The 23445-nt window shown below is 46.9% G+C and overlaps 2 protein-coding genes across 9 annotated transcripts in view; one reads left to right on the top strand and one right to left on the bottom strand.

The window, feature by feature from the left end:
• The window catches only part of LOC131109391 (noelin-3-like), a 12750-nt gene extending 10712 nt beyond the window's left edge, over positions 1-2038 (top strand). For 2 of the 5 annotated variants that reach the window (XM_058061339.1, XM_058061340.1), the window contains one exon: positions 522-2035. The gene's annotated coding sequence lies outside the window, so the exon portion shown is untranslated. Of the gene's footprint in view, positions 1-521 lie in introns of all 5 variants that reach the window. The other 3 variants (XM_058061342.1, XM_058061343.1, XM_058061341.1) reach the window with 2 other exon arrangements.
• On the bottom strand, positions 329-23379 carry LOC131109389 (retinal-specific phospholipid-transporting ATPase ABCA4-like). Of its 4 annotated transcripts, none has more exons than XM_058061332.1 (49): positions 22766-23379; positions 21247-21359; positions 21087-21180; positions 20498-20639; positions 20296-20432; positions 20106-20233; positions 19832-20029; positions 18900-18989; positions 17098-17344; positions 16886-17025; positions 16009-16125; positions 15707-15904; positions 15417-15622; positions 14281-14457; positions 13836-14058; positions 13533-13754; positions 13200-13404; positions 13031-13117; positions 12261-12476; positions 11979-12156; positions 11774-11905; positions 10859-10998; positions 10653-10790; positions 10394-10575; positions 9519-9624; positions 9243-9448; positions 9064-9121; positions 8637-8809; positions 8374-8498; positions 8195-8293; positions 7817-8104; positions 7657-7689; positions 7482-7587; positions 7340-7414; positions 6856-7025; positions 6597-6774; positions 6401-6516; positions 5643-5790; positions 5092-5215; positions 4896-5025; positions 4621-4741; positions 4492-4554; positions 4305-4411; positions 4048-4189; positions 1690-1824; positions 1495-1598; positions 1328-1420; positions 781-1030; positions 329-621 (listed from the first exon to the last, which is right to left on the bottom strand). In XM_058061332.1, the coding sequence occupies exons 2-49, from the start codon at positions 21310-21312 to the stop codon at positions 502-504; spliced, it is 6933 nt and encodes a 2310-aa protein (XP_057917315.1). In that variant the 5' UTR covers positions 21313-21359; positions 22766-23379; the 3' UTR covers positions 329-501. The 4 variants fall into 4 exon arrangements, 3 of the variants coding, with proteins under 3 accessions (XP_057917315.1, XP_057917316.1, XP_057917317.1); XM_058061333.1 differs by having other exon boundaries at positions 22838-23379; XM_058061334.1 differs by lacking the exon at positions 22766-23379 and adding an exon at positions 21904-22753.
• Positions 23380-23445: the final 66 nt, after the last annotated feature.

The following is a 23445-nucleotide window of genomic DNA, read 5'->3' as shown; positions in this document are numbered from 1 at the left end:
TTTTATGCCATTTTTGGATGCTTCTGGGGCCCCTGTTGAGTGTGTGTGAGGTTTCCGCTTTTATTTTTGACAGAAAAGTGCTTTTTAAGCAAGTTGAAAAAAATGAAAAAAAAAAAAAAACGACATACTAACCCCTTACGTTTTTTGTCAAAAATCACCAAATCAAAATCTGGCATTTTATGCCATTTTTGGATGCTTCTGGGGCCCCTGTTGAGTGTGTGTGAGGTTTCCGCTTTTATTTTTGACAGAAAAGTGCTTTTTAAGCAAGTTTTAAAAAATGGAAAAAAAAAAAACGACACGCTGCACCTCCTCCAGAGATGATGTTAATATTAAAACATTTAATGCCGCTTTATGTAAATCTACAGTCTGTGCTTCGTTGTAGAAATATGCATTATTACAAAAGTAGTGCAGGTAGCGTGTTGCTTGTACAGTATGTACATATTCATACATGTTCATACATGCATGGAAATACACAACGATGGTTTTACATCACAGTCCCACTTAAGTTTTCCTCTTCACAGGTGAGATTTTTTTCAGATCTTTGGGTCTGCCGGCGCCGCGTCTTCGCAACGTGACCGCGTCGTCCTCTGCCGTCTGCTGCTTGGCGAAGTTGACGAACACCTGAAGGAACACCAAGGATGTTTTTGGACATGGTTGTGGATGTTAGGATGTGTTTGAAGAAGATCCTCAATAAAAAGCTACATTTTGCATTCAATGATTCTAACCACTGATCCATCCATCCATCCAAAGTCATGGCTAGATAGGATATATCTGTCCTACCTGGTCCAGCGTGGTCTGAGAGACGGAGTAGTCCTCGATGCTGAGTCTGTCCTTGTTGGCCACGACCAGCTGGAAGATCCTGGCCAGCGAGGAGGATGCAATCTCGTACTGCAGCGTATTGTAATGCTTCTCCCGCTGGACGCAGCCTGGAAAACTGCTCTCCATGAATTCCTCCACGTGCTCCAGCTCCGGAAGCACGCCCGCTTTGGCCGCCTTGACCTTCATGGTCACCACATAGCCGTCGCCAAACCTGCGCCATCCGATACAAAAGACAAATCTAGTGAAGACTCCAATGTAGGTACTAGTTCCTGTCTGATGAGATGTTGACATACGTTATCATAATATATATAATATATAAAATATACATATCACTGTCATTTGTTATCATATACTATACATATCACTGCCATACATTAGCATATATTATACGCATCAGCATAGCCACAACGTTAAATGTGGTTTTATGTTTTTGGGTAAGTAAGTATAAGTAAGTAAGTGTAAGTAAGTATAAGTACGCTATGGAATGGCGGACATGGAAAAGTCTGACTTGTATTTGAGGTGCTGGATGGTTCCCAGACACTTGAAGCTTCCGTTGACCATGATGGCAAGTCTGGTGCAGAGGGCCTCGCACTCCTCCATGCTGGTGGACAACAACAGGAAGTATAGTGACATCATCATCATCATCTTTGGTGGTGTCACTGCTAAGCCGCTGACCTGTGCGACGTCAACACCACGGCCCGCCCGTCTCGTATGATGCTCAGGATGGCGTTCCACAGGAAGCGTCGGGAATGAGGGTCCATCCCCGTGGTGGGCTCATCCTGAACACACGTGACATAGCACACGCAGGATGACACTTGGCGGGATTCCACACGTCCCACAGACGTCAGTGGACACGATTAAGGCGCTCACCAGCAGAACCAAGGCTGGACAACCGATCATGGCGATGGCGGTGGAGAGTTTGCGCTTGTTCCCGCCGCTGTACGTGCCAGCGAGGCGGCTGGCGTACTCCGACAGGCCCAGTTTCTGGATGCCCCACTCGGCCACCTGCAGGGGGAGCATGCTCGGTCAGTCAGTCAGTCAGGTGGACCCCGCCGAAGACAGCTGGGATAGGCTCCAGCACCGCCACGACCCTCGTGAGGATAAGCGGTAGAAAATGAATGAATGGCTGCAGTTTAGGGTAAAAATTACAAAATTCAAATAACAATGAAAAATATATATTTTCAAATAAAAATTCATTCATTTTCTACTGCTTATCCTCGCTAGGGTGGGGGTACGCTGGAGCCTATCCCAGCTGACAACACAGGGCACATATAGACAAACAACCATTCCCAGCTACCACTGTGCAACCTAAATAGCAGTCATTTGTATTATATTTATAAAAAATATATACAACAATAACAATATTGTAATATTCAGTAATTGTAATATAAATTACTATGCTCATTTAATTTAATACATAATAACTTCATTTGTTAAACACAACTTGCGTGACATTTTTTGCAAAAATATTTTAGAAATATTTATTCATTCATGAAATTTATTTTTATTTACAATTATTGTTATTTAATGTATTGTTACTTCCATTGTACTTGGATACTTACTGTTACTCAGTGGCGTCATTAGGCCTATTTTGTGTTCTTAAGCCCCCCTAAATATTTTGATATTTTTTATAGATTTTTTTTTTTACAGAAAAAATCTTTGACACATTTCATATAATAGGGCAAAAGCAGGCTAATACGATACAACAACTACTACTAGTAGTAGTAATAATGAGAAGAATAATGATGATAGTAATAATAATAGGCTAATGAATAATATAATGATTATTATATCATTGATCACTGGTTTTGCAGTGTAGATTGTGTGTACTTGTGTACATTTAATGGTGGCCTAAAACTATTTAGTATCTCTACTAAATCTGTCCAAAAGTGGGAAAGTTATATCCCGCTTCTTGTTCCTTATTTGTTTTTGGGATATTTACATTTTTTGGATTTTTTTTTTTAAATGTCTACTACATTCATTCATATCCTGTGCATCTCCAGGGGGCTAAGCCCCCCCGGTCCTAGAACCTAGTGACGCCCCTGCTGTTCCTCATCATTTCCCATTCATAACAACGGTATGTGTAATGTAGCTTATTAGATATAAGTTGTCATTTGACATTTACTTTACGACAATGACCAGGGGTGCATGACCGACTCAAAATGATCTACCACCTACTAAAAATGCTAAACATATTATTTATAAATATATTGAGCATTATTTTATATGTACCTAGCATTACTGCATCAGGCTATATATTGCACAATACAACTGTGTACATTTGTTTTGTCAGGACCTTACTTACTTACCGCATGGAACCAGCCGGGGATGCATCGGGAAATTAGCTGTGTGGAAAACGACTGCTGTCCGGACAACTGGGATTTTAGTTCTTCACTTTCCTCCTTCTCAGCTCGCTTTTCGGAGGGAACTCGGTGTGCTAGTTTTTAGGAACAGTCCACGTTTCCCTTCTTCGGTAAAGCCATTGTAGACTGACAAATGAGGCAAACGCACTTCGAGAATGACATTAAAAAAGAAGTCTTTTCCACGCATTTGTATCCCCTTTCTTACTCGCTAGCTTACTAAAGTTTAGCGGTACTTAGCACGGGTGTGTGCGCATGCGTAGTGACCCGTGTGTCAGCGAAAGGTCAGGTCAGATGATGGACTGGCGCCAACTTTTTTTTTTTTTCAATGCGATCTACCCACAATGCTATTGTGATAGTGTGCTCTAGCAGGATAATATACGTCTGGCATTATTTCCCACAATAACTTTATTTATAATTATAATTGACAAAATGTGTCCTTGCACGCACAATGAGGGCATAAAGTGAAGTTTCAACACACTTACACGGACTTTACTTTCAGGGGCGTCACTAGGTTCTGATTATTACTACTACTACTAGTTGTAGTAGTCGTAGTAGTAGTAGGCTAGTATGAGCCTGCTTATTGGATTACTTATTAGCCTGCTTTTGCCCTATAAAATTTTTAAATTAAATTAAATTTGTCAGATTTTTTAAAATATTTTTGATTAAAAATTTATAATTATTATTAATTATTATTAAATGTATTATTTAATTGTTTTATTTTTTAATATTTTTAATCAAAAAAATATCAATAAAAAATATCAAATTATTTTAGGGGGGCTGAAGCCCTCCCTAAAATAGGCCTAATGACGCCACTTCTTACTTTGCATTTGAATGCATCCTGGATGAGAACCGTGCAGGAACTCACCCTGGGGATCTCCCCCTCTGGGACCCCCCTGAGGCGGGCGTACAGGTAAAGGTGCTCCCTGCCCGTCAGGAGCTCGTCAATGGCGTCAAACTGCGGGCAGTACCCCATGTTCTGGTGCACGTCCAGAAGATCGGTCAGGATGCTGCACAAACGCGACGACACACTTTACACAATATAACAGCCAAACATTGCTAATGCTAGCTCACGTGGCTGGCTAAGGTGTCCGCCATTTTGTTTTGATGTAGTACTTTGCTTACCTGTAACCGACCACGGTGGCGTCCCCAGAGCTGACGTCAGTGTCGCCAGTCAGCATTTTGAAGGTTGTGGTCTTCCCGGCGCCGTTGACCCCTAAAAGTCCAAAACACTTGGAGGACAAAGGACATGGAGAACAGTGTTGATGGTGGACTTCACCAAAACCGCAAGTCAGTCTCTTAGCGTTGTCACCTCTCCAGCCGGAACGCCCACGCAGATGTGGTCCACAGCCGCCGTCGTCCTGCCCACGTACGTCTATGAGAAAAACACGTCAAGTCCACTTCAGGTGTGTCGGGGGGGGGGGGGGGGTCTGGCTTCCACCTTGGAAAGATCTTTGATCTGCAGGATGTCCAACTTGCTGCCCCCGTCGTAGATCCTGCGACGCTCACATGCCACGTCATCATCCTCGTCCTCCACTGGGATCCGGTGGTCATCCGATATCCTAAAGAAGCGGCGAGAAGATCATGAAGGGAAAAGTGCATTAGGTCCTCGTTTGTGCTACAGACACACAAACCACCGTGTTCCCAGCCGAGCAGGACCATCTTATCTTGGGTGAGACTTAAAGAAAATGTGGACTGGGGTCACCAGTTCCTTACCAGTGGTCCAGGAAGAAGCGGTACTGGATGAGGAGGTTGAGAAGAAAGTAGACGAAACCTTCCACTGCCATGAAGCAAACGTTCTTGCCCACAAAGTCCCAACGGAACGGGTCTTCCAAGTGCTCCTCTCCTGCAAACACACACAGACGCACATCACTACACACCCTGTTGGTGCGTTTACTGGCTGCGGGATTACCGAATCGGACGTAGACGTCGGTGACTGCCTGGTTCATCGCCATGTCAATCAGGCCTCGGCCCAAGCAGAAGTGTGGGAAGAGGAGCAGACCTTTCTTCAGCCACTCGTTAAACATCAGCAGGGACTGGTAAACACACACACACACACACACACACAGGTTAGAGTCAATGTCACCATATTGGACCAGAACATCAAAACATGAGGAAATTAAATTTCTTGTTCCACTGTGTAGTTATGCTGCCCTCTTGTGGCCGACAAGCACCTTACGTCCTTTTTCGTAAATATTTCAAATTTCTCATTAGATTAAACATTTTTTTCTTAATAGTTTGACTTTATTCTTGTCAAATAATTTTTAGAATATGCTGTGAGCCAATAGAAAAACAGCTGCAGGTTTCAAACGGCCCCCGGTACTTTGGACACCCCTGCCATATTGAAACAGCCCAACATGGACCACATCCCCTTTCCTGGTTAACACTGTGTAGTCTTTTGCCCTCTGGTGGCCAAAAAGGCCCACTGCACCTAATGGTGGAACAGAGAGAGCTTGTCCTTACTCTGTTGTTGTCAAAGAGCTCCAGGATAAAAGTGATGGCGCTGCTGTTAATGCCGATGAACAGGTTGATGCAGGACAGAGACACGTAGGCCGTGCTGGGGATGCTGAACATGTAGGACATGGGGTACATCATGGGCGTCACAGACCACCTGCCAGGAGGAACACGAGTCAGTGCAGCACAGCCGAACCTCCGACAGGAAACACCAGTAAATCTCGTGAGATGTCAGCTCAGTCAGGATTAAAGCTTCTGCTGTCACTTTGGCTTTTTTAGTACTTGTTTGTGACCAGTGATTGTAAAATGGGGGAACTGTGATGATAACCATAGAACCACTGATGTCCATCCAACTTGAGATAATGGAAAGCATCCCACATATGATCAATATGATACGCAATATCAATAAAAGACCACTAGTTGGCAGTATCACTCAGCAATCCCTTAGTGGTTTTACTGTATTTTACTTTTATTTAGTCTTATTATACGGTGGCTTCTATTATGGCAATAGCGAGGACAAGAAAAGTGCAATGATAACCATAGAACAAGACAGGAACATGGCACCGTCCTCCATTGACAGCGCCTCCCAAACTTGAGTAGTTTTACTTTCTTTTAGTTTGATTTTGTCTTATTAAGCTTCTTTTTACACTTGCATGAGATGTTTAAACATGACTGAAAACATTTCCAGCTAATCCCTGATGGCCACAGGTTGACCCTGGAACAGATCAAACGGCTCTGCAGGATGGTGTAAAAATGTCTGGTCCTACCCGTAGAGCAGGAGCAGCGCTACGAGAGCAGGCAGGTTGGCCGGGGACGTGTAGCACTTTTTGTCAAAGACCACGAAGATGCCGACCACCATGGCGGCGCTGATGGAGTAGTTGATCTGCAGACGAAAGGCTCTCCAAGGTCAGGACAATCAATCAATCCAGCATCATGAATCAGACGGCTCCAGGATGCCCTCACCATGTCCCAGAAGAAGTTGGCCAGCCAGTAAACGAGGGGGCTGACCCCGCTAACAAACTGAAGGTGCTTGGCCTTGGTCACACGCTCCTGGATGAGGTAGAGGACGAAGCTGGCGGGGACGAAGGACATGGCGAAGATGACGCAGATGGCCACCACTGCGTTCACTGATGTGGTCAGCCTGGCGGCGGCCATGATAAGTCGGCATTGTTAGCTTAGCATGGGTGCTGCTAATACGCCTGAAAGTGGATGGGATACCCACACTGTGACCTCGGACAGCTGCTCCTTGGTGAGGTTCAGCGGGTGGTTGGTGGCGGTGATGCCGAACTCCACGGGGTTGGCACTGGTGGGCAGGAAGGCCCTCAGGATGGCGTTGTTGGCCACGTTCATGAAGGACACCATGGCGTGCCAGCCTTTGTTGTTGTACCACACCTGGCAGGGAGAGCCGCGACCACACATAAGCCCACCCACAGTACGCGTTGAGGAAAGGGTCCTCCTGGAGGAGGGCCAGAGACCAGGAAGTCTGGGCTTCCCGACTGGGACTGCTGCCCCCACCACCCGGACCAGGATATTATCATTATGAATAACTTGGGTAAACATAATATTAAGAAGTTTTGTACTATTATTCCGGACCAGATGCCTGGTACCTTCTGCAGCTGACTAAATAAAGGCCAGTGTCTGCACCGTAAGGAAATGCTGTACTTGACGTGATTAAACAACACGTAACCATGACAACAGGAGCCCACCTTCACGTTGAATTCGCTCTCCATGTATCGTAGGAAAGGACCCAGCTCCCTCAGCGCCGCTCGAGAACGCCGCCCCTGCCGGAGAAGGACGACATTCACCATTCATGGACTGGAAAAATGCGGCGAGTCGTCTGGTTTTTACCGCCGTGATGTTCAGCATTTGGCCGAGTTGACGGAAAACGTTCTCAATGTCTCGGGGCTCCACGTCCAGGATGGGCAGCTGCCCCCCGACGGACAGGCCACCATATCTGGGCAGAGGGGCGTCAGCAGGGGGGCGCCTGACTGATGGTTGTTTTGTTGTGATGACGGATCGTTACCTTTGCTCGTTGACCCAGTACTTGCTCTTCAAGCTGTGGGACGAACGAGAGAGGAGTTACGAGCTGCTGTACATCCTGTCCCGGGGTGAGCGTCCATGTTTAGAAAACCTATTGAACACATTTATTCCAAACCGATGCGGTTCTTCGTTGCTGTGGTCACCTGGTTCTGATGAGACTTGGGTAGGTTTTGACCAGGAAGTCGGAGATGTTGCGGTCAGTCAGATCCAGCATGGTGTCCCCCGTGACTTCCAGTCTTTGGCGTGGGGGGAGGCCTCCGGCGGCGACGGGGCAGATGGGCATCATGGTCAGCTTCTTCTTGCTGCTACACAGGCAGGAGGGGGAGGGGTTCCTCTGGGTCCACTCGGGGCTCTGCAGCATGTCGAGGACCACGGCAGGTACGTCAGGCTGCTCCCACTCAGACGCGTCGTCGCCGCCGCCGCAGGACATCCTGGACGGAGGAGAAACACAAGAAGAACTCTAGTGACTTTGGCGATAGCTTCATTGATGCTACATGGCATCTGTAAAGCCGGGTGCTCACCCTAGCGGTTCCCCCTCCATGCAGCGGGTTCCGAGACCGGGTTTCCCGAGGAAGCGCTCAGTGAAGTGCCTCATGGAGGGGTCAGAAGGTTTCTCGTTACTGAAAGGAAAAGGCAGTGTGAAGCAGACCAGGTCCAGGCGGTATTAGATGAACAACGATGCCGTCCTGCGGCCTCAGACCTGAAGAAGGTGACCTGTGCTCCGTACATCCAAGGGGTCAAGGTCAAACTGGGGTACTCCCCAAACGGAGGAACGACAGTGGTGAAGATGAGAGCGATGAGGATGAAGCTGGCTGGCAGGACAATCTGAGAGACGAACAACGTCTGTAGCTTCAGTCAAAATAACTTTAAGTTTATTGACGTTTGAATATTTGGAAATGGAGAAAACGTTAGCCAAAATGATTTGGCCTAAATTTGCTGCCGTTAGCTTTGTTCAGTTCTTACCTGGGCCACAAAGTCCTTGCAGCTCCTGGTGGCGTGATGGAACCTCTTGACCACCAGAGCGTGAAACTGCTTGAGGGTCAGCCACGCCCCTTTGACCTGCCTGGACCCCCTGCCGAGGCTGCAGTCCAAGGCAGCGTGGCTAACGCCGTTAGCTTGCGCGGCATCACAGCTGTCTGCGAAGGACCAAGTGTTAAAACGATACGAGGGAAACACGACAAGGCGGCGCAACGAAGACGGGTGACATCGTGGAGCAGATCTCAGAGCAGCTGATACCAAAAGATGAAACGTTGATACAAAGGGAACACAGCATCATTCTCCTAAATGTGCTCTCCAGTGTCGGACCTTAGCTTCTTCTGCACTGCAGCACCACCATCTACAGGTGACAGGTGATGGGTGGGGAGGGGCGGGGTCAAGCGACAATATTTACCAGCGGTGGCGGCGTTGGTTGCTGCTGCTTCTCCATCGGCTGTTACCTTCAGGAATATCTGAAAGCATCACAGTTGAGGAAAGCGGTAAATGTAGTGATATGAGATATGATCATTTTTCATCATCAGTCATCATCTGGGCTTGTGAGGTGGCACGTGTGGCACGTGTGGCACATAGTACCTCCTCCAGGGACGTGTCCGAGATGCCAAAGCTGCTGAGGCCCATGTCGGCCAGCGTCTCCTCCAGCTCCCGGAAGAGGCTGGCATAGGCGCGGTGCTTGAAGCCGCGGTTGGGGAGCAGGAAGGTCATCTCCTGACCTATGACCTCAATCAGCTTGGCCTCGGGGACATGGTGATGGATGAGGCTGCTGATGCTGTCGATGTCCCCTAAGAACATCAGGAACGTCCTCATCATACAGTCCTGATCTGAAACAGGAACGGGACTTGTGAGCCTCACCGTCGAGGACCCGGTCTGTGGTCTGACACTGGTTCTGGGACTGGTCCTTGTAGCTGGTGCAAATGGAGCAGGAGCAGGAACAGTCGGAAGCGCAGTCGCAGTCATTCTGGCGGGAGAAGAAGAAACCAATATGAGGACTCCTATAGAGCAGCTACACAAGATAACACGCACAAAGCTTTCTAGATCTTCCAGAATCTGCACCTAAGCTGATATTATCCGATCTTCAAAAATATAGCGAGTCGGACCCTGATCCCGATCCTGAAGATCAGGTCAAGACATGTTTTTAATTCAGTAAATGTAGAAAATGTTTCATACACATTATTAGGCTGGATTTATAATGATGACGTATCAGTAATATTTGTATCAGGGGTGTCCAAAGTGCGGCCCAGGGGCCATTTGGTGCCGGTGGCTGCTTTTTTTTTTTCCTGTTTTTAAATTAAAATATTTAAAAATAAATCCAAACAACAGCAAATATAGAAAATCAGCAGTAATTTGACAAGAATAAAGGCAAAATACTGAGAGAAAATGACAAAAAGTCATAATTTTACAAGAATAACATAATATGAGGAAAAATAATGTTGTTTTAAGTAGTATAAAGTTACTGAATATTATGAGAAACTACAAAATAAAGTTGTAATTTTGGGAAGACTACGTTAAAAAGTTATGATATTATATGACCCAATATTATGAGTTGATAATAGTACACGTATGTAACGGTATATGACAGAGCTGGGATGCAGTTTTTTCCTGAATTATAACTACTTAGCATATCTGTGTTGCTTTACAAAATATCAAAGTGGCAAAGTTGCATCCTTTCATTTCCCACCATGTGGCCCCCCCCGGAAGGATTTGGACCCCCCTGTTGTAGACTTCACCTCCTTCTTCCTGAGCTCCTTCATGCGTCGCACCAGCGTCAGGTAGAAGCCGGCGCCAAAGCCGTTCTTGAGAAAGAGGGGCGATCCGCAGCAGTGCAGGCGGCCTTGGGAGATGATGGCGACGCGGTCGCTCAGCAGGTCGGCCTCGTCCATGTGATGCGTGGACAGGATCACCGTGCGACCTGCACACCGATGTGGGACATCACATCCATGCTAACACGGCACGATGGACGTCCGTGTCATTCTACGCCGTATGTACCAAATCTGTATTTCAACAGGAGGTCCCAAATTGACCTCCGAGAGTAAGGGTCCACTCCTGAGGTGGGCTCATCCAGGATGACCACTTTAGAGCCGCCGACAAACGCCATGGCAACTGACAGCTTCCTCTGCATGCCACCTGTGGAGAGCGAGGACGGTGAGGTCACGGCAGGAAGTCCTCGGTGCAGCCAAGAGGCCCTTCCTCACCTGAGAGGTTCTGGGCTTGGTCGTCTCTCTTGTGAGGCAGGTCCAAGTCCACCAGCATTTCCTCAACCTCCTTCTCCGCCTCCGCTTGGGTGCGACCCTTCAGCAGCGAGTAGAAGAGGATGTGCTCCTCCACCGTCAGACTGAAACCCAAACACGAACCAGAATGACTCAACTACGCTTGGCTTGCAAACTCAAAATCATAACCGGAAAACCAAGAAAATGAATATATGAATATTTATGTTGCTTTATTTGACATAAACATTTTCATATGCACATTTTTCTGATGTGGGAGTCGACATCCTACAATAACAAATAAAGAAAAGATGCTTTGGATTGTTTGTTTTCATTCAAATTTGTAAACTTTTCTAAATTTTGATATGAAACGCAATCAATAAATCAGTCAGGTTGCACGGTGGTTGGGTGGTTAGCATTCAGACCACACAGTCAGGAGATGGGAAGATCTGGATTCAATTCACATTCACATACCGGGTATTCCACTTCCCTCCCCCATTCCAAAAACATGCTAGGTTAATTAGCCACTCCAAATTGTCCATAGGTATGAATGTGAGTGTGAATGGTTGTTTGTCTATATGTGCCCTGGGATCGGCTGGCCACCAGTCCAGGGTGGACCCTGGACTTAAAACCGACTACTGGAAAGGCAGGGAAATCCAGCTGGAATAGGTGCAGATTCTGAAAGCTCCACAAAGCTTTCTGTGCGGGTCATTGTGTGTAGCTGCTCTATAGGAGTAGGACTAATATTTACATTTGTTTGATGATCTGAAACATGCAAACAAATGACACCTGTATATATCCAATATATGGTATACAGTATATCCATATACACTATACAATGTGCAGGTGTGCCTAATAAAGTGTCCAGTGGGTGAGTGGGTGAGTGGGTGTGTCGCCACTCACTGCTTGAAGAGGATGTTGTACTGAGGACACATTCCCAAGGAGGATCGTATAGCGTCCATGTTGGTGCGGATGTCTCTTCCGTAGATGTAGGCGGTGCCAGATGTAGGCGGGAAGAGTCCGGTCAGGATAGACCTGGATGGAGACACAATCATGACACTAAAAAGCCAACACTAAACAAGTCCCATGATGCCCCCCCCCTTCATACAGGGTGGTGGTTTTTCCAGCGCCATTGTGTCCCAGGAAGGAAGTGATCTGGCCCTCGTAGAAGTTGAGGCTCAGATGGTCAACAGCCGGGCGAGAGCCTCCACTGTAGACCTTGACCAGGTCCTGGATCTGCACCCCTTTGGCTAGACCGAGTGGGTCCGGCTCAAACAACAGCAGGCCTGCAAGAGGAGAAAATGACAACATTAATAAATATTATAAACATCATCCATCCATCCATCCATCCATCCATCCATCCATCCACCCGGAGAAAAGCCGTCCTCACCTTCATCCTTCCCAGAGTCCTCATTGTCGCTAGAAGGCTTCCCAAGCTCCTCCTCCTCTTCCTCCTGGCGCCTCAGCCACTCCTTCTGCCTCTCCAGACGTTCTCGCTTGCTTTGGTGCTTGCAGGTTTTCTGCCTGCCGGCCGAGCCGTTACAGGCGGGGTCCGGGGGGGCGCCACTCTCGGCATCCTTCTCCACTTTGTCTGCATCTGGAGGAGCTGGGTGGAGAAAGACCAGGAACGTCTGTTGGTCAGGTTGGTGATGGGAATGGTTTCATTGGATTCCCTACTCCTTTTGGACAGGGAACTGTGGATTGATTATGGGATGTATTCCATTGGGACCTGATGCATGTTTAAATCTAATTAATCCATTATCATTAGCATTAGCATTAGCATTATGATTATCATCATTAGCATTAGCATTAGCATCATTAGCATTAGCATTAGCATTATGATTATCATCATTATCTTTAGCATTAGCATTAGTATTAGCATTAGCATTAGCATTATGATTATCATCATTATCATTAGCATTAGCATTAGCATTATGATTATCATCATTATCATTAGCATTAGTATTAGCATTAGCATTAGCATCATTAGCATTAGCATCATTAGCATTAGCATTTAGCATTTTTTTCTCAATATTTTGACTTTATTCTTTTATAATTTTTCCACTTGTTGTTGGTATTTGGAATGTGCCACAGGCCAAAACATTAGCATATGCATTAGCGCTTCCAGTGTACTTTTAGCACTAAAACCTTCATTCCAACCTGGATGGTCACCCCCAGAAGGTGCAGCCTTGTGCCAGTAGGACGGCTGCAAAGGGAAGTAGAAGGGCCGCCCGATGCCGTACTGTCCTGTGGGGACCACGGGGCAGCGAGACGTTAGGGTTGGTTCTGCTTTCATCGGGAACGTTCAAGAAGGTTGGGGCAGCCTCACCCGGGAAGACATGATCCAAGTACCAGGCCAGGACGGCGTAGAGCACCGCGTCCAGCAGCATCATGAGGATGGAGGTAAGGAAGGAGTAGCCGTCCTTCTCCAGCGGGCTGGTCTGGATGTTGTCCCACTGCAGACCCAAACCCTGCTCCTCGTAGCGGGACAGGTACTCCGTCCCGAAGCCGAACGCCACCGGAGATAGAAGGCTCTGCACAGCAGTCAGAAAGCGACAAGAAGAAAAGACGATAAGCTGCTGCTGGTTTTATGAACTTGGTGTGCACTTTCTCAGGCACTCCACATCATTATTAAGGTCAAACAAAAGTTTTGTGGACGCACGGCGGCGAGCTTCATGTTGGTGGTGATGCGGTCCTGCCAGGCGAAGCAGAGCACGTGAGGCAGGTAGAGCGTGAAGTAGACCACGCCGCTGCACGCCGCCGCCAGGTTGGCCTTGTTGAAGAAGACGCTCATGAGGAAGCACTGCATGATGCTCGCCACCGTGAAGGTCAGCAGGAAGAAGAACACCAGCAGCGGGTCGCTGTAGTTCAGCACCTTGCCGCCCTGGAAAGACCAGCAGATGGAAGGCGGTTCATTGGCGGCCATTGTCTCCAAAGTACCTCCTGGCCTCCTCCTCTTCCTCACCACGATGATGGACGTGAGCAGCGCCGTGCTGGCCGCCATGACAACAAAGCTGTCGATGAACCAGGTCCACCACAGGACGCCGTTGGCCACGCCCATGGCCTTGAGGGTCTCCTTGAGGCGCAGCTCCTTCTCCAACACGATGCTCTTCACCGTCATGGACACTGAGTAGATCCACGCCAGCACCATGAACATCGGGAAGCAGCGGTTCAGCGTGATCATGAAACTGGGAGAAGAACCAGGACGGCGCCACAAATGAATAAATGTGGGTGTCTAACTAGCGCCTGGTCGAGAAACATTGCCTGTGGAACACATGTGGCTGTAGGCAACCCCCTGATGTCAAAGGTTGCATGTTTTACTTAGCATAAACTACAGTTGCTGTTGTTGCTGACTCAGCAGCTCATCGCTATGACAACACTGGTGACTTTTAGTCTAGCGCCCCACTCACAGGTCGTCCACGTAGCACGGGTACGGCATCTGCTGCACGTAGACCCCCAATGGCCAGTCGTGGCCGGTGTGTACTTTGATGATGCCGTGCTCGATCATGTCCTGCAGGTAGGCGAAGCCCCCCCAGATGTACCTCTGGTCCTCCATGGGGTCCGCTCTGGGGCCCGGGTCCCAGTACCTGCAAGGAGAACACGTATGAAAAACCTTTGGCTTGGAGGTACATGTTTTTAACAAACCCCCACATGGCAACATGCCCAAAGTCAGCTGGGATAGGCTCCAGCATACCCCTGTGACCCTAGTGAGGATAAGCAACATGGAAAATAGATGGATGGATGCTTGCTGCCACCAGGGGGCGTCATTGCACAGTATATGAGTACTGCTATGATACTCATACTCAGTACTGCTATGATAAGTATCTGTAATTCTATAGTTTTTCCTTCCTGAAACATAACATAACATAACATAACAACGTAACACAACACAACATGATATAACACAACATAACACAACATAAGACAACACAACATAAGACAACACAACATAAGACAACATAACATAAGACAACACAACAAAACACAACATAACATAACATAACGTAACACAACACAACATAAGACAACATAACATAACATAACGTAACACAACACAACATAAGACAACACAACATAAGACAACACAACATAAGACAACATAACATAACGTAACATAACATAACGTAACATAACATAACGTAACATAACATAACGTAACATAACATAACATAACGTAACATAACATAACATAACGTAACATAACATAACATAACGTAACATAACATAAGACAACACAACACAACATAAGACAACACAACATAAGACAACACAACATAAGACAACACAACATAAGACAACACAACATAAGACAACACAACACAACATAAGACAACACAACATAAGACAACACAACATAAGACAACACAACATAGACAACACAACACAACATAAGACAACACAACACAACATAAGACAACACAACATAAGACAACACAACATAAGACAACATAACATAAGACAACACAACAAAACACAACATAAGACAACACAACATAAGACAACATAACATAAGACAACATAACATAACATAACCCAGGCCACTGACCTGTCTTTGACCTTGTTGGTACGCTCCACGCCATCGATGTCCATACGGATCTTGTACTTGACGTGCGGCGGGACGCTGGTGGTCCAAGGGTACATGTCGGCAAAGACCACGCCGGCCCAAAACTTGTTGTCCTCCAGCAGATACAAAGCTTGGTGGATCATCTGGGACTCGTCGTCGTAGGCCACAAACTTGTCCATGTTGATGCACTGCAGGATGACCAGGATGATTAGCTAAGGTTCAATTCCAGCCCCGCCCCCGTTAGCGTTCTTTTTAATATTTCATATCCTTACCTCGGCATAATTGTTGACGGTGCGTATGATCTGGTCGGTGACGTTGAAGATGTTCCTCCAGTCGAAGCTCACCATCCCCGCCTCCCTGGCCTCCTCGGGCCCGGCGTACAGGAAGTTGAGGATGTCCTTGGTGGTCAGGTTTGCGTCCTTCAGGCTGTCGTCAACAAAGTTCATCACCGTCGGGTTTGCCAGAGTGTCCTGTGCAGGAAATAGGAAATATTGCAAACATCTTATATTCCCAGCAGACCCCCCCGCCCCCCCCAAGGAAATATTGATGAATACGCAGCCCTGTGAGTCCTCACTCTGATCATGTTCATCTGCACGCTGCCGTGGAAGAAGTCCCACAGCTGAGGCCCCACCTCTTCCCACATCTTCCCGAAATTCTGCAGCCTCTCCAACTCCTCGAATGTCGTGTTCGCCTAAATGATGACAAAAAAAACCTCATGTCAACGCGGACAATGATGCGCTGCTTTGATTGATTGACAGCCTCTGCAAAGACATATTCCAAATAGAGAGAAGACTCCTGTTTGAAGTATCCTTGGCTCTTTTAAAAGTATTCAGCTGTTATTATTGTTATTGTTATTTCGACTGCTATTTTTAGGAATCTACTGCAAGCATGTTTGCTAAAGATGCTAATTCTCTCGGATCAGGAAAGCTGCTGTTGTTAAAAACCTGCAAAATCCTCATGAAAAGATGTCATGTATGAAACAGGTACTCTACTGTATTTGGGAATGTACTGCAAAAACACCAGTCAAAGATCCTATATATGGCAGGAGCATGCTGCTGTTTTTAGGAATCTCCATGCTAGTCTAAGAGCCTGTATAGGACCAGGCTAGCTGCTCTTTTTGAGAATCTACTGCAGGAGTGGTTGTCAAAGATTCTATATATGACAGAGGCAAATATTATAATATATATAGTATATGGGGGGGTATATATGGGGGGGGGGGGTGATATGTTTGTGATAGCTTACTTAATCCAAATATTACAACTAGCTCTCAGAATCAACAAGTAAAACAAATAAAACAAAGAAAAGCCCCCTGTGCCCCCCCCCCCCCCATGTTGGCAAGTGGTTAGCCAAAAGGTGAGCGGTTGAAACCCCTCAAAAACAACCAGTGATCCTTATTAAGGGCGTCCCGTGGAGAGAGGCGAGGGAGTGGGGTCAGAGGTGGTCTCCCTTACGCTCTTTAATATCTTGCGGACGGCGGGGGAGTCGGGGGTGTACAGAATCTTTCCCATCAGCAGGGGCTTGACGGAATTCCACAGCATTTTGGTGATGGGGTTAGACTCCAGGGTCTCCATCAGGCTGTTGCAGAAGGGGGCTGGAACAGAGGGGAGTCCATTCTGTGACGCACATTTTTAGATCTTTCTATGGGATGGGAACTTGAACCCACTGGTGGTGTGGTCGTAGGCGGCGCGCTGGCGGTCCTGCCCCCGGGTGCCGTTGACGCCCAGGAACACCTTGTAGTTGTTGTCCTCGTACCAGTTGAAGGAAAGCACCCGGGAGCCCCCCCCCTCCGGGTAGCCACAGAAGAGGCTGGACACGGATGCTGACAGGGAGGAGAAGGAAGGGGGGCCGCCGGCTTGGAAGAGGGGGGTCAGGGCTTGGACCATGCGCTGGGAGTTGTCACGCGCCACCAGCTGAGAAGAACATGGGGGGGGGGGGGGGGGGGGGGGTACATCTTTATTTATTATACTTGTATCACATTTTCAATATTTGTACCAGCTTTGATGATTGATTGACTAATCTATTGGGATCGTTGATTACATAATCAAAATCTATTAAACTGCAGATAAATTCTAATATCAGTGGACCTGATGTTGATCCCTGTGGTACACCTTGCTCTGCTCATGTTTGCAATGAAAGTGCTTCAGATACTGTAGATACAGTAGGTAGCTTGATATGACAATTTGATTTCCTTATTGTGTTTAATATTTAGCTTATATGGACTTTAATATACGTTTATGAAACGTATCCATAAATACAACATTATGAATTCAATAAAGGTGAGCTTGTGTGTAACAATAAATCAGTGGCGTGATTTATTATGGTCGCTCCCTGATGATGTCATAGACAAACAACGCAGAGGAAGGACGTGTGAGCAATGGCGCCGCTCGGTCACCATGGCGACGACCGGGAGGAGGAGGAGGAGGTCCCATGACAGGATGTGTCATAGGCAAGGAATGTTCTCTCACACCCCCCCCCCCCCACCCATTCTTCGGCTTTAAGGTGATGATGGGATGTCAAACATCCACACACATTGTTATTATTATACAATTATTATTTATATTATTTGATTTGATTATTTTGAATGTTTAAACAACTAAATGACATCACATTTTTATCTTTATTATGGTTGATGGTTTTTGAAAAAGACTACAAATATCCATCCAAGGCTTGTCTATGCCACTAAGGGATATAAATAAAATGTTATGATTATTGAAATACAAAAATAGCTATGCTAAAGTAAAATAGAATATAAAAGCTATAAAAGTGATTAAAAATGAAATAAGATGGAAGAGATCTTAGTGGCTTAGTGACCTAGCCATAACATAACGATAACATAACGATAACATAACGATAACATAACGATAACATAACGATAACATAACGATAACATAACGATAACATAACGATAACATAACGATAACATAACGATAACATCAGACGGCTGCAGTCAAGTTCCTGGAGAAACGGTGGATCATCACCCTTCCACTTGCCTCCCCCCCCCCACACCTGGACTCCCCAGACCGTTTCAGCCCCCCCCCAACAGAAACACCATCTGATCCAGTCACCGCCAGAGATGAGACAGACAGGAAGGGTGGCTCCACCACATCCCCTCTGCTCACCATCACGGGGGTTCCACAGGGATGCGTGTTGAGCCCATTCCCATTCCTCCTATTCTCTCCACCAGCCAGTTCATCCTGGACTATTATGGTCCAGTCCTGGTGACGGACCATGACTGAAGTACCGTCCCATGTCCTATGTCGGTTTGTAGAACTGATGGTCCACAGAGACCAATTTGACCCTGAAGACCAACAAATCTGATCTAAAATAAAAAACGTAGCGGCATCAAAGTACGGCATCAAAGTACGAACGAGCATTGCCGCTCAGACTGCAGAACGTACGTACGCAGAGGAAAGGAGCAGCTAAAAATACCACAGGCAGCAGTGGTGCATTGTGGGGGACACTCACCTCCCAGATCTTGTCCGATGTCGCCCTGAGGACACGCCCCCACCGCCGCAGGTCGACCCCATCTGACCCGCCGTCCATGACGCGAGGCAGCTGTCATGTGACACAGTGAGCAGGAAAGACATGAAAAAGTGGGCTAAAAAGTGTCCCGAGTGTGTGTGTGTGTGTGGGGGGGGGGGGGGGGGGGGGGGGGGGGGGGGGGGGGTGAAAAGGCCACGGTGGATCACATTTCGGAACATTCCCGAAACAAAGAAAGCAAAGGAGGGAACGTCAGACAAATATGAGCCCACCAGATATCCTTCCTGTCAGGAAGTCAGGGTGACGCCAGGAAGTTGGAATGCGCTTCGGTGCGCTACGTTCTCTCCAACGTAGCGTACTACGTTTTTTACGTTTGTACTAACTGCGTAGTACTTAGTACACCATGATACTTATGATACTGTCATTTGGACTTTAAAATATCAACACATTCAGATGACAAAGGAAAAAGTGCTTTCCCATTTCTGAAAATATTTGCAATATAATAAACATACATGAGGTAGAATAATATGTAACGTCATTTTTTTGCTCAGTAAAGTACATTAGCTAACAAGGCAGTGAAATTAATCATAATTAGTTCATCATTAATCATTACTAATTGGTTTAAGTTCTGAAATAATAAACAATAAGAAGAAAATGTTGTATATGTTATGATTGGTTATGATTGGGACGCTAGCTGGACAGCTATGCTAACATCTAGGCTAACCCCCACCAGGCCAGCAGGACTCGGGTCATGTCTTAGTGGGGGGGGCGCCAGGTAAGCCCATTAGCAAACAGGGCAAGAGGGATAAGGCCGTCACATGACTCCCTCATGCTGAGCACTGACGGCCACTTTATTAGGTACGTCACGTTAAGACGGGATGATGATGATGACGATGACGATGATGATGGCCACTCACCAGTCTGAAGATCTTGAAGAAGTCCACGTTGGCGTAGAGCGCGTCCTCGATCCTCTGCAGCCTGGGCTGGCTGAGGGCACACATGGCGTTGCGGACGCCGTGGAGGCCCCGCCGACTCGGGAAGATGATGAAGCGCTCCAGCAGAGCCTGGCTGCACGCAATGTCCTTCAGCTGAAGGTCAGGGACGCCGCGGGAAAACTGGGGGACAGCAGAAAGACATTCATGAAGGGAGCTAACCCCCCCGCCTCCCCCGTTAGCATCCGCCCCAAAGCACCTGTTCGATTCGTATTTCCGCGTTGATCAGCTGGTAAACCACGGAGTCGGAGAGGGCGGCGTCTCGCAGCAGGAAGGCCGTGAGAACCTCATCGTCCTTCAGAATGTCCTCGATCTTCAGACCCCGGCCTGAAGAAGAAGACCAGTTCTAGAAGCGTTCCTCGGCGGGATAGCGGGTCCACTTCCTGTACCTGATACCACCGCCGGGTTATTGCGCAACGTTTCCATGAAGTTGGAGAAGGTGGACGCTTCATGCCACACGCGTCTGAGCTGCTGCACCTCCGTGTCGTTGAACATCTCCAAGATGTCGGCGTAGAACCGCGCCAGTCTGGAACAAAACAACGTGATGTCATGTGACAGCTGGAAGCGCTGAGGAGGATCAACGAGGCTTACATGGAGTTGTTGTAGTTGGAGACCAGCCCTGGAGATTCTCCTCTGGTGGGGTAGCGGAAGCAGGGGTTGTTGGCGTTGCAGAAGATGCCCTGGATCCACGGAAGAACGCCTGCAGATGGCATGGCCTTGTTGGGGAAGTGACCTGCAAGGATGGCAGGGCCGAGGTGGAGCGGTGATGGACTTCCCAAAGATCTTCTTAAAGGAACCCCGTTGTGCAAAACATGTGTTCTTCATGGCCGTATTTAGGAACACCAACCTAACATCTCCATCAGGCTTCACCTTTGCTATATCTAACCCCGCCTCCCGGGCTTTCCCTTTTATGGGCATTCTAGCGTGAGAAAATGAGTTATGAGTTATGAATTATGAAAATGAGTCCTTCTGTCCCGACGATGTTGTAGCTGCTTTATGGCATCTATGATGTTATGGTGTACATGTGGAGTGGATCAAAGTGTAATAAAGTGCTAAATGGCGCTGTTGGACAGAGGCGTGGTCCCAGGAGGGTTGACCTTCAAACTTCTTCTACAACACTTCCTGTTATGGTGGCACCAAAATCCAAATATGGGACCTCTAAGGCGTGTGCTTTCCTTACATTCATGTTGCTGGTAGAGCGGGTTGGCCTTTCTCAGCCACACCAACCCCATGAACAGGAACACGGGCCAGAAGACCTCCACCAGGAAGCGGATCTGCACCGAGACAGGTAGAACGCCATGAAACATCAAGCACACCCCAAGCGCTAAAACGCCTGCTACCTTCTGCCTCTTCCGGAGAGTCCAGTTCTTCCACAGTAAGAGGCGGATTTGAGAGCCCATCTTCATGGCTTGGCAGGTGGACCCCTGGATGGGGTCATGGGATGGTGGTCAACCTGCACACAAGCACGGGAAGCAGGCTATGAAGGGCCCTCATGGAGCTTTTGGGCCGCATGTGGGAGACCTCTCTGCCTGACGCGTTTAGAGCCGCGCTGGACATGGCGTTGACATCTCGGGCTTTTTGCTAGATGCTAATAACGCTGTTAGCACGTATGGTTGGATTCACGGGGCGGACCGATCCTTTTAGGGTTCTCACACTGGAAAGGAACGTAGCATCGTGGTTATTAATTATGACACACAAATTAAAGTCATTCAATTATTTTGAAAAATAAAGGATGACGATAATAACGATATCAGTATCAGCGATACCAGCCCTGTATGTACCTGGTATCGGACCAATACTGTAGTATGGCCCATCGTATGGTCCATTTCAACAGATCCTACATGACTTTGCAAAAATACACAGTGGTTAGCATTCGCCCTGGTTAGCGTCCGCCCTGGTTAGCGTGTTTTTCAGGTTTACATACATTTTCCGGGTTAGCATACAATGCGGCGTACATCTTGTGGTATTATTATTAATACACCAGCAAATATCCTTACCTTGGAACCAAGAAGCAATATGCAGCATACGTATGTAGCATAGCTCGCTAGGATACAAAACAGCAACTGGCATCGGAAGTCAGAGTCGGGTTCTACTGTATTATTATTATGATGATTATTATTATTACACACATACACACACACACACACACACACACACACAGGCTTAGACAAAAGTAGAATGAAATTTTGTAAAGGTCTAGTCGTGCTTTCCAGGTGAGGTCCAGATGGCCGTGTGAGATGAGGACGGACATGAAGTGCAATTTGTTTGTTTGCGGTGACAAATTGGACAAGAGATGATGTCACAACGAGCTGATGTCACAACGAGGCTGGATGCCAAAAAGACACAACATCTTCCGAACATCACCTAAACACCTCAAAATATTAGACGATAGTATATTTGTACAGTCACTAGATCCTGAATGGCATCCAAGAAATGTAAATATATTGATACTTATTCCTGGTCCTCTTCAAACTAACTGACGTGCTTCATTTTTTAAAATGAAAATAAAAAAGCACCAAGGTAGACAACCATCATGTATCCCATCCAAATCAACTCCCTCATTTAAAGACTGAGGAAAAGGAGGCTAGTACAGCTAGATTTAGCCTTACAATAATAATAATAATAATAATAATAATAACAAACTAGAAAGGCATGAGCGTAGACAACCACAATGAATGTCACAGGGCATCCTCCAGTGGTTGATGATATTTAATACAAGCTGTCCAATGTAATAGTTGGGTAGGAAGTAGGAAAAGTCAGAACGTCCATCAAACTCGACACTTGGCTAAGTCAATTCTGCTGAGTGGGTCGGAACCAAACACGAGCATAAAAGCAGCGTAAGCATAGCGGAGTACTCACACTGCTATCCTGCGGTCCTGGACGCAGTGATGTCACCACACAACAAGCAGAAGTGTCTGGAGTGAACCTCACCTGGGACGGAACCCGGTGTCAAAGTTGCCCCTCATGGAGACCAGGAGCTGGAGGCAAGGAGGGGACTCTCCGACCAGTCTACCCACAACAGCAGTGATCCTAATCTGATTGCTCTAATCCCCCGGCTCAACTCGGCCCTGGCGTAAAAAAAGACAACAGCCATCCATTTTGAGGCAGAACTGAGAGGGGAGGGACAGAGGGTCCCGTTAAGTCCCAACAGGAAGTCCAAGTACCAGGGCCAACCAGATGCAATAGAACATTCACATCAACAAGTCCACCTTTTACAGACTCACAAAAAAGTCACGGTATGGAAAAAAAAATATTGGAAAAAATCTCCTAAAAGCTCAATGGAAAATAAGCATTGCTGTCTTGGTTAAGGCTAACATTTCCAATGCTAATTTATAAGCATTGCTGTCTTGGTTAAGGCTAACATTTCCAAAGCTAATTTGCATAGAGCAGAGGTAAAGCACTTGATGAATTACAGTTTGGACGAATGGGGGTTGTTAAGACCCCTCCCATGTGAGTCCCTCTTCTGAACGGCTCTAATAATAATTACAATGATAACAATAATAATTATTATTATGATCACAATAATCATCATAATCATC

Source organism: Doryrhamphus excisus, chromosome 22 (genome assembly GCF_030265055.1).
Source record: "Doryrhamphus excisus isolate RoL2022-K1 chromosome 22, RoL_Dexc_1.0, whole genome shotgun sequence".
In the NCBI taxonomy this organism is placed as follows: domain Eukaryota; kingdom Metazoa; phylum Chordata; class Actinopteri; order Syngnathiformes; family Syngnathidae; genus Doryrhamphus; species Doryrhamphus excisus.
This window is presented reverse-complemented; position numbering and strand designations above follow the sequence as displayed.

Bases quoted from the DNA above. Each gene is read 5' to 3' on its own strand.
- LOC131109389 (XM_058061332.1), bottom strand. From the start codon at position 21,312: ATGAAGATGGGCTCTCAAATCCGCCTCTTACTGTGGAAGAACTGGACT. The intron at 11,906-11,978 runs GTATGAAGGGGG...GTCTCCATCCAG, and splicing joins GCTGGAAAAACCACCACCCT to GTCTATCCTGACCGGACTCT. The intron at 6,517-6,596 runs GTGAGGGCATCC...TTTCGTCTGCAG, and splicing joins CCAACTTCTTCTGGGACATG to ATCAACTACTCCATCAGCGC.